The sequence below is a fragment of the Amblyraja radiata genome, chromosome 17 (assembly GCF_010909765.2).
Source record: "Amblyraja radiata isolate CabotCenter1 chromosome 17, sAmbRad1.1.pri, whole genome shotgun sequence".
Lineage (NCBI taxonomy): Eukaryota > Metazoa > Chordata > Chondrichthyes > Rajiformes > Rajidae > Amblyraja > Amblyraja radiata.
The window spans coordinates 33,619,552-33,637,117 of record NC_045972.1 but is presented as its reverse complement, the minus strand read 5'-3'; the positions used below and the strand labels follow the sequence as shown (position 1 = coordinate 33,637,117).

The window sequence follows — 17,566 nt, the reverse complement described above, 5'->3', positions numbered from 1 at the left end:
TACTACCGATTCGACTTGTAAATTAACTTTTTGGGAATCCTGCACCAGCACTCCCAAGTCCCTTTGTATCTCCTATTTCTGAATTATCTCCCCATTTAAAAAATAGTCTATGCCTCTATTCCTACTACCAAAATGCATGACTCCATACTTTGCAACGCTGTACTCGATCTGCCACTTCCCAGCCCACTCTCAACCTGTTCAAGTCATTTTGCAGAGCCCCTGATTTATCTATACTACCTGCCCCTCCACCAATCTTTGTATCATCTGCAAACGTGGCTATGAAGCCTTCAATTCCTTCATCCAAATCGTTGATATACACCGTGAAGAGAAGCAGTCCCAGTACGGACCTCTGCGGAACACCACTGGTCAGTGGTAGCCAACCAGAAAATGCCTCCTTCATTGCCACTTTTTACCTTCTACTATCCAGCTAACTTGCTATCTATGCTAGTATCCTCCCTGTGATACCATGGACTCGCATCTTCTTTAGCAGCCTCCTGTGTGGCAGCTTATCATAGGTGTTCTGAAAATCCAAGTAAACCATATCCATGGACTCTCCTTTGTTTATCCTGCTATTTACTTCCTCAAAAAGTTCCAGCAGGTTTGTCAGGCAACATCTTCCTTTCACAAAACCTATTTTATCGTGTGCGGATGTGGGGTACTCAGAAACCTCATCTTTTATAATGGACTAATTAACTTGTTTTCAGAATCATCATTATTTTTTAAATCCCGGATTTCAAATTTATTATGGTCTGCCATGGGATTCGAATCTAGGTCCCAAAGACTTTGCCCTGGACATCTAGACTATTAATCCAGGAATCATATCACTGTGCTATTGCCACCCCATTTATAACTGAACACGCTCTCTAATTAAATAAACCATGCTCACTTTTATACAAGATCCTTTCCATTATTAAATTATGGACGATTGTGACATAGTCTTGAAAGGAATCTGACCAATATTTTAGTCTATTACCCCAAAATTACTTCCCCAACTAGACTGCGCATATTTCTACAGTGCTTGCTCCAATTGCTGCCAACAGTAGTTAAGCATAAATTCATACTTTGATCTATCCTAAGTCCTCTGGTGTTCACCTGTTGTGTGTGACCCAATGTTCCACTTTAAAATTGTTATGTTCCATCACATTTAGCACAGTGCACCATTTACCTTGCAATATCTTCATTTAGCCTTTGCACTGGGTTGACATTTTTCCAAAGTTGTGAAATCAATCCATATCAATTCATTACGCAATTTGCCATCCAGCATGCAAACTATTACTTGGTTACAAATTCCTACCTCTTCCTGGCAACTGATTCATTAGCAGATACATCATGACATAGTTTCATATTTGACCCTTGGAACAGCTACCGCAAATTGTGCTTTGAAAACCATTATTTGCACTTCTGACTGACTACTTTGCTGCCTCAGTGCCTGCTGGCAAAAACCCATATACTTAGTTATTTTTAGATTTGACCTTTCCAACATGTACATATCCTCCCAGTGTTGTGCCCCATACAAACTCGAGATCATTCCGGACGCTGCAACTGTGACCCAAGTTGAAGAAAATCCAATTTGCCCATCAATCCTGGGCAAAGCAGAGCGCAATTAAGCATTGTCTCAATTTTAAAATACTCTTCCTGGTTGTCATATTGTTCATGCCTCACTCCTTCCTATTACCTATCTCCAAAGTTATCTTCTCCACCCCTACAATAGAATAAGGTACCAGCACACGTCTAGTTCGCATCGTGAGCATCCTAGCTTTTAATTGTCCCATTGGCATAATTGCCAATGCCTGTCTGCATCCCTCTAACCAGATATTTTAGTTTCAGGATAGTTCTCAATGCCAATCTCTGATCAAGTATTGAGTCATTTGGCCTTCCCTCTCATTGCACCTCTGTGAAATTCTCTTTTGCAACACTCCTGTGACATGTCTCAGTAAGGTACTATTTAACAGCATGTAGTATTATCGCAGTCCACGCATATATTTGATATTGAATGGCTCCATTTATTTATATCAGCTTCGCCAACTGTGATACGCAGACATGTGATAACTAATTCAAAGAGAAACGATAAAGCAGATAATGTATTCACCAAAAGAAATTCAAGGGATCTATCTCACCTAAGTTGTCTACAGAGATGTAAGTGTTACATTTATGTTTTACAAACCTTATTCACTGTAGAAGTGATGAAGGTAAACAAAACAGTACGACATGAAATCTTTAAGATAGCTCTAGTCATTTCCTGTACTCGAGAGATGCTGCTTGAGTTACTCCAGCATTGTGTCTATCTTCGGTTTAAAACAGCATCTGCTGTTCCTTCTTACACATTTTATCTGCTCCACTGCTAAATCTCAAGGTATGTCTACTTTGAAGAAGTTCTCCTCCTCCCTCCAACGAGTGTTCAGCAGCATCCTCTCTCGCTGCTCCCCCTCTGTGATTCCTCCTGCTCTCAGACCACGTTTTCTCATCTTGCAAACAGCTAACAATAAAGGCCTGTTTCCTTTATCATTGTTACTTTTTTGCACATTTTCATTCATTTGTTCTATGTCTCTACATTATCGTCTACACCCCGTGACTTTCAGTCTGAAGAAGGGTCTCGACCCGAAAAGTCATCCATTCCTTCTCTCCAGATATGCTGCCTGTCCCACTGAGTCACTCCAGCATTTTGTGCCTATTTCCACCCTTGACATATTGCAATTAATAAATACTTAAAGTGATAGTTTTCTAGCTGCTAGTATTTTCAAAGTGTTGGCAGCCCAAGGTCTGGGCCCTTCTTCAGAGTGATTGTGATGGGGAAGAAAGGAAAGCTGGAAGAGCGGAGGGGCAAGACAAAGCCTGGCAAGTGGTATGTGGATAAGGGTGGGCTGGGGATGCAGGAGGTTTGATAGGCAGATGGTTGGACAAAGGACAGATGAAAAGATAGCAGGTGCGAGGTTAGAAGTGCAAATTACAATACAATACAATACAATTCAATTTATTGTCATTTGGACCCCTTGAGGTCCAAACGAAATGTCGTTTCTGCAGCCATACATTACAAACAAATAGACCCAAGACACAACATAATTTACATAAACATCCATCACATTGCTGTGATGGAAGGCCAAAAAAACTTATCTCTCCACTGCACTCTCCCCCCCGATGTCAGAGTCAAAGTCAAAGCCCCCAGCGGGCGATGGCGAATTGTCCCGCGGCCATTAAAGCCACGCCGGGTGATGCAAGGTCGCGCACCGGGTTCTAGATGTTAGAGCCCCCGGCGTGCGCTCGCAGTCCCGCGGCCATTCCAAGCCGCGCGGGGCGGTGCTGTAAGGCCCCGCTCCAGGAGCTCTTCAACCCAGCAACTCGGGCGGGAGAAGTCTCCGTTGCGGAAGCCCCGAAAAGCGGTCTCCCTCCAGGGACCCGCGGGCTCCCGGTGCCGCCGTCCGCCAAACCCGCAGTTGCAGCCACCGAATCTCCGGAGGTCGGGCCGCAGCAGCGTCCACCACAGCTCCACCCGCTCTGGACTCGGCCAGCTCCGCGACGGTGAGGTGAGTAGTCGGCACCACAGCCCCCGGTCTTCCTGTTGGAGGCCGCTCCTCGTTGCAGCCCCAACGACAACGGAGACCCGACAAAGAAAAGGTCGGGTCTCCCGTGCAGGGAGAGATTTAAAAGTTACCCCCTCCCCCCCCACACCACCCCCACCCCCCCCCCCCACACACATACCCCAACAAAAAATAACAAAAACTACATAAAAACATAGACATAAAATAATAAAAACGCAGACGGACTGCAGAGGCCGCTGCTGACGAAAGTCGCGCCGCCCACTTAAATTGTGAACCAGACGAAGACTAGGTGGAAGGGGAGGATGATAATAATAATAATGTATTTTATTGTCATTGCACATAAGTGCAACGAGATTTGCGTTTGCAGCTTGCAGGATGGGGGGATAAGTCCAAGTAGGTACAGAAAAGCGATGGGGTGGGGGTAGTGGTTGAGAGGGGGTGGTTTGTTTGTAGGTTAGCTACCTAAAATTAGTTAGGTTGTAAGCTACCCAAGCGGAATACAAGGGGGTGCTCCTCCAGTTTGCTCGAGGTCTAATTCTGGCAATGGAGGACCAGGAATGAAAGGTCAGAATTGGAATGGGAAGATAACAGCTGGGATCCACTATCGGCCATGAACAGCAACAGAATTACACAGTGTAACTTCATAAACCACTATATGCCCGATTCTGACACAACTAATCAGAACAAAAGGAAAACCCTAGTTCAATGTTGAGGTACGTCAGGAACAGTGCTGTGTGCCAAAAGCTGTCAATATGAACCTATAAAATTAAAATTACAGGACATTGGGGATGCTGGAATATTGTACAAAAAAGTATTGGTGGATCAGTCTGAAAACTAGGTTAGAAATTACCTAAAACTGGAGAATTCAACTTTCATACCGTTGGGTTGTAAGATACTGAAGCAGAATACGAGGTGTTGTCCCCAAGTTTATGTATGGCCTCACTCTGACAATGGAGGCGGCTCAGAACAGAAAGGTCAGTATGGGAATAAGAAGGGGGTTTAAAATGGTCAGCAACCAGGAGATTCAGTAGGCTTTGGCGGACCAAGTTTAATCAAACCGCCAAACCATCAGTACTTGAAATTCCAAGCCAAGAACAGAATGCTCACAAGATAAAACCTGTGACTTGATCAGCTGCAGAGACAGCTAAACCTGTTGCATTTAGACAATTATCATCAGAAGCTTCTCAAGGTCAGGAGCAATCATCAAAAGGTAGTAACCCACTTCAGGCCCAAACTAATAATTGCTTTCTTCAGCACTGCAACTAGAACATTGTTTAGCCACACGGTGCATCAATTGGATATAAACTTTGGGAATAGTCTTTTGGCATTCTCAATGGATTGCTGTGGACAAATTGACAGAATATCAACATGACAAGCAGCGTAAAACTCATGCTCATATACTAAAAATAATTAATTTGCCTCTTTTAAGATCAACAGTGACTCATACAAACTTTCCAAATGCTTTTCAGTTGGCCTCAGTGTACGTGGGGCATACCTCAGGGATTGCAGTGTTATGCAAAATAAATCAGACATGTGAGTGTATTTTAAAAAATCAATTATGCACCATGCAGTAAATGCCACCTCAGTTTATTTTGTGTGAAATACTCCCTAGTGTACAGATAATCAAAACAAACTTCAGAAGATTTTTATTTTATTTTTTTGCACTGTGTTTTTGTTGACATGTCTCAATGGAATTAAAAATAGTTGTAACTCTTTCTAGACAATGCACCCTCTTGTATCTCATCCAAATTACCCATTCCACTTGCAAAACTCAAATTGGCAGTGGTGGGTAAAAGGAAGAGATTTTAAAAAAACCCCTGAGGAATTGAAGTCTGCCTAGTTTTCTACCAATCTGAGTAAAATCAGGTAATTCAGCATTGGTGAGAAAATAATCCCAGGATCTTGAGCAAATAATACCAACAAAGTACTGGAGGAAACCCACAGGTCAGGAAGGATCTGTTGAAGCAATGGTCAAACAACATTTTGGGTCGGAACATTTCAGACTGACTGGAGTAGGGGGAAGAAAGCTGGAAAAGAAAGGTGGGGGTTCAACGAAGCCTGGCAAGTAATGTGGATACAGGTGCCCGGTGGTGTGTGCGGATGTTTCATTGGCGAGTGACAACGGCTAGGCTTGAGAAGGAGACAAAGGCATCAGATAAGGAAAATAGAAGAGTGAAATGTAAAGCTGGAAAGTGGGATATGGGTGGAAGGGGAAAAAGGGAAAGATATAGTTTACAATCTGAGTAAGAGACTGTAGAACTGTCACTTCTGCTGCAAACCATCCATCTGGGAATTGATTCAGCTTTTCAATCCCTCTTAGCGGGCATGTCCTATATTTTGCAAGATGTTGTCTACATTATCACTATCTATTGCCATTACTATTTACCCACTGAGCAACTCGATTAAATATATTTATTTTATTACTCCATTGCTTCCATAGCCTTCTCTATAATTTTAAACTAACTAAATTTTGCTCCATTTGAGTTCTGACAAAGCATCTTTGACCTGAAAATGTTAACTGTTTCTATTTACACAAATGCTGCCTGACCTGCTACGTTTCTGAAGAAAGGGTCTCGACCTGAAACGTCACCCATTCCTTCTCTCCAGTGATGCTGCCTGTTCCGCTGAGTTACTCCAGCTTTTTGTGTGTATCTGAGGTAGAGGAGAATCTGAATGTACCCTATCTTATGGAAGAACTATTCAGAGGGGAATTTGGTGGTGCGCGCTTTCAAGCTTCTGTATCTTCTGGGCTTGACAGAGGTGGAAAGGTCTTTGATAATGTTGGCTGCTTTTCCGAAGCACCAGGAAGTATCTGGTGGACATACTCTGCATGATGAACTAGGCTACATCCACAAATCTGCAATTTCTTATGATCTGGGGCAGAGCTGTTACCAAATAAAGCTGTGATGCAACCCAACAATATGCTTTCTATGGGGCAATAGTAAAAGGTTGTAAGAGTCATTGGAGACATGCCACATTTCCTTCAGTCACCTGAGGAAGTAGAAATGTCAGTATTCCTTATTGGCTGTGGCTTCAATGCAGTTGAAGCCACAGCCAAGGAATTTAAAGTTCTCAATCAATTCCACTGCAGTAGCATTGATGCTAATTGGGGCATGTACTTACTCCACCACTCTTCATGAAGTAGATAACTAGCTCCTTCATCTTGCTAACATTAAGGGAGAGATCACTAGCCTGACATTATGTTACTAGGTTCTCCATTATTTTCTGGACTCAGCCTTGTCGTTGTCATCCAGTCCATCACAGAGGTATCGTCTGCAAACTTGTAGATGCAGTTAGAGTTTAATTTGTCCACACAGTTGCGAGTGTCCAGGGAATATCATAAGGGACTGAAAACGTATCCTTGCAGGGTACTGGTATTAGGAATTATTGTGGACGATGTGTTGTCCCCTATCCTCACTGAATGGGTCTATGGATCAGAATGTTGAGGAACCAATGGCAGATGGCAGTGCGGGCTCCAATGTCCAGGAATTTGGAGATCATTTTGGATGAGGTTATAGGTGTCCTTGTTGTGTAGGTGTTCCAAAGGCGAGCCTTGGCTCGTGAGATGGCATCCGCTGGAACATATTGTGACGAGAGACAAACTGCAGTGGATCAAGTGTCTGGGAGGCTGGAGTTAATTTGCACCATTACCAGTCTCTCCACGCACTTTCATGATAGTGAATGTTAGAGCCATCGGACAATAGTTACAGCATGCCACCTTAGTTTTCTTTGGCACTAGGATAATAGTGATCATCATAAAATTGGCGACGGCCACAGACACCAACAGAATGAACAAGCTCATCAGAAAGACTGGCTCCATCCTGGGGGTGAGGTTGGATTCACTGGAGATGGTGTTGGAGGTGATGATACTCCTCAAACTGCAGAGCATCTTGGACAATACCGCTCACCCCCTCCATGACACACTGATCAACCCTGAGGAGCACCTTCAGCAACAGACTGGTTCCACCAACATTCAGCACAGAACGCCACGAGAGCCCTTTTCCCCTGTGGCTACCAAACTGTACAATCCCTCCTCCTGTCATGGGGTAGACTGTCCCCCCCACTCCCCCTCCCCAATCTTTGCACATCCCCAATCCTGGGCTTTCAACTTGTCACTTTAATTTCATGTTTCATGTATTGTAGGATTCCACAGATTCCCTCTCAGGAAGGCCGATCTTGCAACTGCCACAGTGATCATTGATATAGGCGCCTCTGAGACTAAAGGGCAGGTGATGTTCCTCTATTGACCCTCTGCTCAAAGTGAGCATAAAATATTCCCTCCTATTCAAAAAATTACCAGTTGCAAATAAGTGATCCAGAAACTGACCATCAGTATCTGGTATCAAAACAAAAGCACCTACTCCTGCACCTATTGTCTATTGACCATCCAAAAACATTAACCACACCACATCTTTTCAAACAACTTCATCTCAAAGCAAAACTTAAATCTAGGAACAAGAGTAACGCAAAACCCTCAAGCCTGCTCCATTCAAACCCTCACTTCCACTTTATAGCCGAAGAATTGTATCCTTCAATTCCCCGTGCCTCGAATGTTCTTTCATCTCAGCCTTAAATATTTGTTAAGCATCCACAGATTTAACAAGCAATTTAATTATCACCATTGAAAAATCTATTATTAATCGATACATAGGTCTCCATTTCTTTCAATTTTCTGGAATAGCATGACAACTCATGCAGACTATGTTGGAAGATCACAAATAATACTTTCAGAAGCTGTCGCCATATGTTTTAAGAACTCTAAAGTTAATATCAAGTTGGAGGGATCAATCACTTGCAATACCTTAACGTTTGGTACCTTGTCGTTGCTCCATTACAGACTTTATTCCCATTTTCTAAAATGTTGTTGAGACAAAAAAATGTTGTTGTACTTCCTCATTCTGAAATCTAATTTCTTCAGAATCCAATGGGACCTAGATTACATTTCCTCTGAGAAATAAGACACATTCCTTTCTTGCCCAATTTTATTTCTTATATTTTCTCTGGCAATTACTGACATCTCTTTGTTTGTTACTAAAATTCTTCCAGCCCCCAGACATCCGGCAACATTATAAACCTCTTAATCCAACTCTATACTTTCTCTCTAGGCCGAATTATTTCTCCCAAAGAAGTGTTATAATTTTCAATAAACATACATTATACTGAAATATTTATTTAAATATTTGTCTTTCGAGCATTTTTTTTTAAACCAATTTCCAATCTAGCTAAAGTAACTGTATACATTTAATTGACAATCTAGTACATTCAATGGAAATTTATCTTATCATGACAGCACTTGTCCAAATGGTTTCTTTTGTATGCTCTTACTATTTGTATTGTCTCATAAATTCACTTTTACATCTTGTACAATGAATATTTAAATTTATGGCTGTTCTTTATGAGAGCTCTTTGATAGTTTATATACACAGATTTCTAGATAATCCATAAACTGTACAGAAGTGAGAAGGCTTTATCTTGCATGTGAAAGTCAAAACAACAACCACCAATGTTATACTGTAGACACAAAATACTGGAGTAACTCAGCGGGACAGGCAGCATCTCTGGAGAGAAGGAATGGGTGATGTTTCAGATTATACTGTCAGACAAAAAGCACCTCCTGACATTTAGATTGCCATTATGTGGCTCCATTTTCTTTTATTAATTGAGCATAACTATCAATCTTCTGTTTATTGTACAAAACGTCCAACAATCTCTACCCCTTCTAACTCATCACCAAAATATCATTTTGAAAGTAGTTAGCTTTACAAAATTACGCAATGGGAAAAAGTTTGCATAAACATAAAAATAAACCTTGAGTAGGGAAGCATTAAAATTTTCATGGGGGGGGGGGGGGGGGGGAGAAAACATGGAAGGCTTCTGACCACTATTCAGCGACTCTATAACTAGTGTAAACATACGTGGGCATGAATATATGGCAAAAGCATTAACATTTGCATACAAACACGAAGGTTAAGGCAAGAATAAAAAAGCAAATGAGACTTCTGACCACATGAATCTCTACTGAGTGTTAATATACATGGGTATGGGTATATGACAGTTAAATCCAATTGTGATCCAAGTCCTTTGACCTGCTTTCCTTGCCTAGGTTTAGATAGACCGAGCACTTTGGACAAATATAATATTCACAAAATGGCAATATTTAAGTAGGATGGGAAAAATTGGAACCTTTTTTTGTGCTCAGACTTGGATACAGCTATTGTAGAAACAGTCTGAAGACTTTAAATTCCACTAACTAAAACATTATAAATATTTGTTGGGCACCATCTTGCCTATGAAAACATGTGCATCCAAGCTGAAATTGTTTCAAGTTTCCGATTTCATCTTCAAAGTTCAAAAAGTTTGCAATTCATATTCATGTAGATTCATGAGTAGCTTAAAGGGCATTTCCTGTTGATTAACTCACTGCAGAACAACATTATGGCTATTATAAAATATCATGTTTTATCAAGTTTGCGATATATTGAATTTAACAGAAAAATTTCCAAAATATTTACAAAATGCTTTAAAACTTTGGACACACATTTCAACTAAATATAATGACGAATACAATGTATTTCCTAACACATCACAACAAGAATCCAATGCCAGTGGCAAATAATCAGATTCACATTTATTTGACTAATTTACAATGTTATTTTGTATGTTCTAAATATTTATCCCAAGTGAAACATATCTTTCAGTTCAGTAAATTGTTTGAAGATTATAATGTAATGTTTAAGTATCCAATTTTAAAATAACGCAAAATAAAAGTTCTGCAGAATATTCGATTCCTTCCAACAAAGAAAATCACGGGAATTAAGGAAATATTATCTGACCATCGGAGTTTTTAGGGATAATTCAACTACATCGCATTATCACCAGAAAATTCACTTATAACTCCTATATTTTAAAAACGCTTTGGGGGACTTGCAATTTTACTTTCAACATTTCGCACATTTAGAAAAATAAGAAGTAAGTCAATGCCTTAACTATTTTGCCTCTTGAAAGTATGAAGCTTGGACAGAAACTCCTCTCGATTTTTAGATTTCCGGCGGCAGGAAGGGGGCGGGGTGAAGGGAGAAACCCAAACACTCACCCAAATACACCAGCCGTCTGATACCAGGTACCAGGCTATTTCCAGGGCGAATCCGTGGTCTTGAGCCCACTCCGGTCTGCCCGAGAGTCCCAAATCGGCCTCACCATGGTCAACGTAGATCCCTGTGCCGGGGTGGACGCGCTGCTCGCGGTCTGCTCCGGTATCCCCGTCGCTGTTGCCTTCGGCGGCCGGTGGATCGCCGCTTATGGCGTCAATAGGGATGGGAGCGCCGAGGTTGGGATGGTAACGAGGGACAGAGATCGGAGCTTGGCCCGGGGGCAGGCTGAGGTGAGAGTAGGCGCTGAAGAGGCTGGCGGCGAGCAGTACCGCGCTGAGGGCTGTGTACAACCTCAGACTGGGCCAAGGGAAGCGTTCGAGGAAAAGCAGCGGCATGATCGGGCCGAGGCTCGACTGCGGCTGAGGGTGACAGCGGCGCTGCCGTTAGCCAGTGACGAAGCGCCGGCGCGAACCGCTGTCTCCCCTGCTCCTCCCGAGTTTGTGGCGAGTAGCAGTGGGCGACGTCGCCAACAAGCGGGGCGGCTGGTGATCTGTTGAAAGCACCCGGAAATGAAATGTGTGAGACGTCAGCACAGTTCAGGGAACATCCTGAAAGGGGTGAGGTCACGTTGCCATGGTTATAATCTCCGGGGTCACTGCAGCAGTCTCGACATTATTCTCATCTGCGGTCATTGTAATTGTAATCATATGATAATCTTGCTATAAATCGCCGAGGAAAATTGAAGAAATTATATCTTATATTTCTCTTTCATATCTAGTTTTCACACCTTACACTTAGGGGTGGGAGTTTATCTCTGTGTCTCCCTCTCCCCTGACTCTCAGTTTGAAGACAGGTCTCAAGCTGAAATGTCACCTATTCCTTCCATCCAGAGATGCTGCCTGTCCCGCTGAGTTACTCCAGCATTTTGTTGTCTGGTACGCTAGGAACACTTGGCGCTGGAATAATTCGGCGGGTTAGATGACATCCCTAAAGTACATATTATGAAGTTGTAGAAATAACGACAAGTAGTTTAACTTCATAATAAGTTTATTGACCACGAAGCAACCAAACTATTGACAAAGCCCCTGCATTCCGTTTCAGTACTCCCTGTCTGAACTGTTCCTGGATGGCACACATGCGTTAAATAACATACTTTGGCGGTCGCAAGAACGACAACTGAATTTTTAAAATAATTTTTATTCGGAAATTCACTCCTCAGTTTACAGGCTCTACTGCTTCTTCTTCTTGTAGGATTCCGGCAGTGTAGACGCTGCTAAGCGTATTACTGCCCTCCACAGGTCAAAGTTTGAACTAAATCCTTACATACAGTCCTGTAACTTGCAGGAATTGAAGAACAGCCCTGGATATCAGTTGATGTTTCTCACTGTGTCCAAACAAAGATGAAACAGAAAAAGCCTCAACTCCAAGTCCTGTCAGTCTAACAAACAATACTTCTCTTTCTACCCTGTACTTTTTACATTCTAGGAAAACATGCTTAACTGTCTCATTACTCCCACATTCGCACAAGCCAGAAACATGTTTCCCTACAATGCACAAATAGTAAATTAACCCACAGTGTCCCAACCTCAATCTACACAGTTTAACTGAGTCCCTACGGGACAAAGATGTACAGAAACATATTTTCCTAACTTCAGATTGTATAGAAAAGTAGTGCCTACCCCTGACTTCCATTTCCCATCCTCTCTGCCATTCTTTTGTTAAGCCCTCTTTAATTATTTCTCTCAGTTCCACTCTCCCCAATAATACATGGATATCTATTTCTCTTCTTAAACTCTCCTTTGCTATGAGGTCCACCTGCTCATTCCCCCTCACCCCAGCATGCCCGGGAACCCAGCAAAAAGTGATGTTACACGCAAACCCAATTCTAGAAAACACACTCATGATTTCATTTAGAATGTCAGGACGAGCTTTAGATTTCCCTACTCTTAAAGTTTCAAGAGCAGCTGCAGAATCAGAACAGATAATGACTTCACTAAAACTGGCTTCCTCAATCCACCATAGAGCCCATTGAATTGCCATTAATTCAGTCGTGAGAACAGAGCTTCCATCAGAAATGCGCCGGCCAATCTTCAACCCAAGCTGCTCCACATACACTCCAAACCCAGCTCTCCCACTAACTGGATCTTTAGATCCATCTGTAAAAACAATCAAAGTGCTCTCACTGATTGAATTAAGATATTCCACTATTCTTGGAGTCACCTCGCGCTTATCTTTTTCCTGAAGAAAAGCAAGCTCAATAAACAGTTCAGGAAGAACCCAATAGGGCACAGGTAGCCATAATGTATGCTCTATAATACCCCCTTGTTCCAAACCCAGCTTCTTAGCCCACTGATTTATAATGACAAAAAATAGTTTACAGGATCTCTTGACACGTCTGGCCACAATGGTGGTCAGTGCTGATCTGCCGCGCGAAAACAAAACCGCGCGAAATCAAGCAGCCCCTCCCGAGTCACGTGACCGCGGCTTCCGAACCTGTTCGATACCTGCAGGCGCCGCTACATGCCCCCCCCCTCCCCCCCTGCACTGGCTTAAGGTGGCTCACAGAGACGAACTCCTTGCCACCCATGTCCAACGTAAACGTCGAGGCACCAGTCCTCAACACCCTGTACGGACCCTCGTACACCCGCTGTAACGGCGAGCGGTGAGCGGTGAGCATCCATACAAAGGAAAACATAAGCACAATCCCGTAACATAGTAGGTACATGCACCGCAGCCGAACCATGCCGGGAAGTGGGAACCGGGACCAAAGCGTGCGCCCACTCGCGAAGGTCAGCTAACACCGCCGAAGCCGGGATCTCCTGATCCCGGGAGACGGGCAGGAAATCCCCAGGTACTCGCAAAACCGAGCTGTAAACCAACTCGGCAGAGGAGCTGTGGAGGTCCTCCTTAGGAGTGGTTCTGATGCCTAGGAGGACCCAAGCAACTGGTCGACCCAATTGGGGCCGGTGAGCCAAGCTTTCAACGCCGACTTGAGCCTGTAGAAACGCTCAACCAAACCGTTGGACTCTGGGTGATACGCGGTGGTCTGGTGCAGCTTCGCGCCATACAGCTGCTCCATACCACTCCACAGGGAGGACGTGGCCCCAGGATCAGTAGTGATATCAGAGGGAACCCCGAAACGAGTGATCCAATTCGAGACAATGGCCCTCGCGCACGCCTCAGCGGAGGTATCCGTTAACGGTATCGCCTCCGCCCACCTGGTAAACCTGTCCGCGATAGTCAGTAGGTGAGTAGCCCCGAGCGAACACGGCAAGGGACCCACCAGGTCAACATGGATGTGCAGGAACCTGCCGTCCGGGACAGCGAAATCCTGCACCGGCCGGCGCACATGTCTCTGCACCTTGGAATTCTGGCACGGGATGCAGGAACGGGCCCATGCTGCGGCCTGCTTTCTCAACCCATGCCAGACGATCTTGGCCGCGACCAAGGCAGAGGTGGCGCAAATGGACGGGTGCACTAGGCTGTGGATAGTGTCGAAAATCATACGCCTCCAAGCTACCGGGACAATGGGACGGGCTTTGCCCGTGGAGATATCGCAAAGGACTCGCACGCCGGCGGCGCTGCAGGGCACCTTAGCCAGCTTGAGACCTGATTCAGCATTGCTGTAAACCTCCATGCCGGCATCTGTCTGTTGGGCAGCGGCCAGCTCCGCATAATCCACACCTAGACTTAACGCTGAAACTTCGGGCGGTGCTGGGCGGGACAGCGCGTCAGCCACAACGTTCAGCTTCCCCGCCACATGCCGAATATCAGATGTGAATGCGGAAATGTAGGCGAGGTGCCGCTGCTGTCTGGCAGACCAGGGATCGGATACCTTGGTCTACGCGACCGTGAGTGGCTTGTGGTCCGTGAATGCACGCCCCTCCAGGAAATAACAGAAATGGCAGATCGCTAGGTAGAGCGCAATATGTTTCCGGTCGAAAGCGCTATACTTAACTTCGGGGGCTCGCAGCTGCCTGCTGAAAAATGCCAGCAGCACCCAGCGACTACATACTCGTTGCTCGAGGACGGCGCCTACCGCGACGTCGGAAGCGTCCACGGTGAGGGCCGTTTGGGCTGACGCCGTAGGATGTTCCAGCATAGTGGCGTTGGCCAATGCAGTCTTAGCCCCCTCGAACGCCTTCTCTGCCTCCTTGGACCAGACCTGGCATACCGGCCAGGCATTGGAACAACGGCCGCAAGATGGTGGCTGCTGACGGGACGAATTGGTGGTAGATATTAACCATCCCGATAAACTCCTGCAGGCCCTTGACAGATAGGGGCCTCGGGAAGCGACGGATAGCATGATGATCAGGTTGAGAGTTATAACGGAATCATTTGGAAAGCAGTGAAGCTGGCTTTAAAGTCAAATGACATATCAGATCAGCAGTGGGAATGTGTTCTACCAGATGCATTGCACTCTGTAGATTGGTTATTGCATGTGAACCAATCATAGTAGAAATAACATCACTAACTCCACCTTACTGTATGATTCATACTAACACCCACTTCCTATACTGGTCAGTCTTGGAAGCAGTAACGATGAACTAACAACTAACAACCTGCTGTACCGCTACATTATGGGTACTGATTAAAGATGATCTTGAACACCAGATTGTACAGTCTGCTTATTTACATGGTGTCAGAAGTGAGATCCAGCATCTTACCAGAATCTCAAGACCAGCTCGACTCTGCCCACACAGCCGCTGATGCCACTCTCCAGCGACTCTCATCCATAATTAAAAGGGGCTGGCCAGACAGGCAATCCTGCACACCACTGGAGGTGCAGCCGTTCTTTAGTCCGTGATGAACTGGTAATACAGGACGGTGTCGTAGTTAAGGGCCACAAAGTCGTGATCCCTTCATCCTTACGTGACGAATACTACAAAGAGTCACACAGCGGCCACCCAGGCACCGATGCCACGCTGGCCCACGCAAAGAATATGTTTTACTGGCCTGGAGTGGCCAAGTACATACGGGACAGGACAGCCTCCTGCCCCATCTGCAACAGCCTGGTGCCACACCAACAGAGACAGCCCCTGCTACAACAACCTCCACCAGCACTGCCCTGGACATCGCTGGCACGATGAACATTATCTAGTCCTGGTCGAATCCTACTCTAACTGGTTCGAACTTGATTTACTGCCCGCTATCACATCAGAAATGGTAATTCAAAAGCTATAGAGACACTTCTCCACATTCGGCGCACCTGTCCGCTTGCAAACCGACAACGGAAGACAATTTACCAGCTATGCGTTCAAATACTTTGCCAACCGATGGAATTTACACCATGTCATGAGCAGCCCCGAGTATCCACAATGTAACGGGCTCGTTGAACGAGCCATCAGAAGCGCGAAACAGCTGATGGAACGTGCCCACCTAGCCAAGTCGGATGTGTACCTCGACCTTTTAAACCTCAGAAACATCGCTCGAGACGGGGTCCTAGGCTCACCAACCCAACGCCTGATGTCCAGAACAACGAGACCACCGATACCAATCGCTCAGCAGAAGCTGGTGCTACAGGTGCTGAAGCCAGCCACGATCCAGAAGCGCATCCAGGAGAAACACAACATCCAGAAACGATCACGTGACAAGTCCAGCAAACCACTTAAACCACTACTGCCGGGCCAAGTCGTCCGTTTGCAAACTACTATGGGACATTCCCGTCTAGGTTGCGTTGTTGGCCCGTCAAAAGAACCCCGATCCTACCTTGTTGACATCGATGGTGCCTTGTACCGTCGCCAACACTTGCTGGCTGTGAAGGAACCACGTCCCCACCAGCCGATCCTTTTGCTCCACCTCTACTGTTCCAGCCATCTGCTGCCATGGCCACCACTAGTTCCAGCATGTCCCTCACTCCACCACGTCCGGTGGCTATGACTAACAACAACACTACCTCTCCCGCATGCTCTCCCTGTTGGTCACCACGAGTGTCCCCTGCACCTTTCTCACTTCCGGGTTCACCGCCTCCCTCTAACATCTCTGGCGAAGAGGGAGAGAGGTTGGTCCGTGCGCGTTCGGGCCGTATTAGTAGACCGCCTGACAGATATGGCGAGTATGTTTGAATTCTAGCTGCATGTGTGTTTAACTATATTCGCTCTTTATGGGGAAGGATGTAGATTGGTTATTGCATGTGAACCAATCATAGTAGAAATAGCATCACTAACCCCACCTTACTGTATGATTCATACTAACACCCACTTCCTATACTGGTCAGTCTTGGAAGCGGTAACGATGAACTAACAACTAACAACCTACTGTACCGCTACATTATGGGTACTGATTAAAGATGATCTTGAACACCAGATTGTACAGTCTGCTTATTTACACACTCCATCAGATCTCTACTGTCAACTGCTACCAATACTACTCCACACGAGCGGTTCTTTAACTTGAAACACCGTTCTTCGAGTGGTACTTCTCTGCCATCATGGTTGACCAGCACTGGGCCTGTGTTGCTTCGTCGATACGTCCGATCAAATAAGAATGAGCCTTTTGTTGATGAAGTTGAACTGACTGATGTCAACCCTTCTTATGCAACTATCAAGTATCAGGATGAACATCAGTCAACTGTCTCACTTCGTGACCTTGCACCATGTCCGTCTTCTCCATCAGCTCCATCACTCCTTGATAATATAAATCGAGAACTTCCTTCAACACTCCCATCATCCCCTAGTAAATTACGAGCAGCGTAAAAGTTTAATTAACCTCACACCATATATATCCATATATTTACATGTGTATATTTAAAAATATAATTGCCTTCATGGTTTATGTACATCCCAGATAGTACAATGAAATTCTTACTTTGCTTCAGCACAACAGAATATAGTAGGCATGAATACAGAACAGATCAGTGGGTCCATATACCATTATATAAATATATACACACATGAATAAATAAACAGATAAGGTGCAAATAAACAGATAATGGTCTAT

The 17,566-nt window shown here is 44.7% G+C and overlaps 1 protein-coding gene across 2 annotated transcripts in view; it reads right to left on the bottom strand.

The window, feature by feature from the left end:
* amfr (autocrine motility factor receptor) overlaps positions 1-11,214 on the bottom strand; it is a 45,851-nt gene extending 34,637 nt beyond the window's left edge. For both annotated transcript variants that reach the window (XM_033036067.1, XM_033036068.1), the window contains exon 1: positions 10,630-11,214. In XM_033036067.1, coding sequence (XP_032891958.1) covers positions 10,630-11,022 — 393 coding nt within the window. In that variant the 5' untranslated portion in view covers positions 11,023-11,214. The remainder of the gene's footprint in view (positions 1-10,629) is intronic.
* Between the last annotated feature and the right edge of the window lie 6,352 nt (positions 11,215-17,566).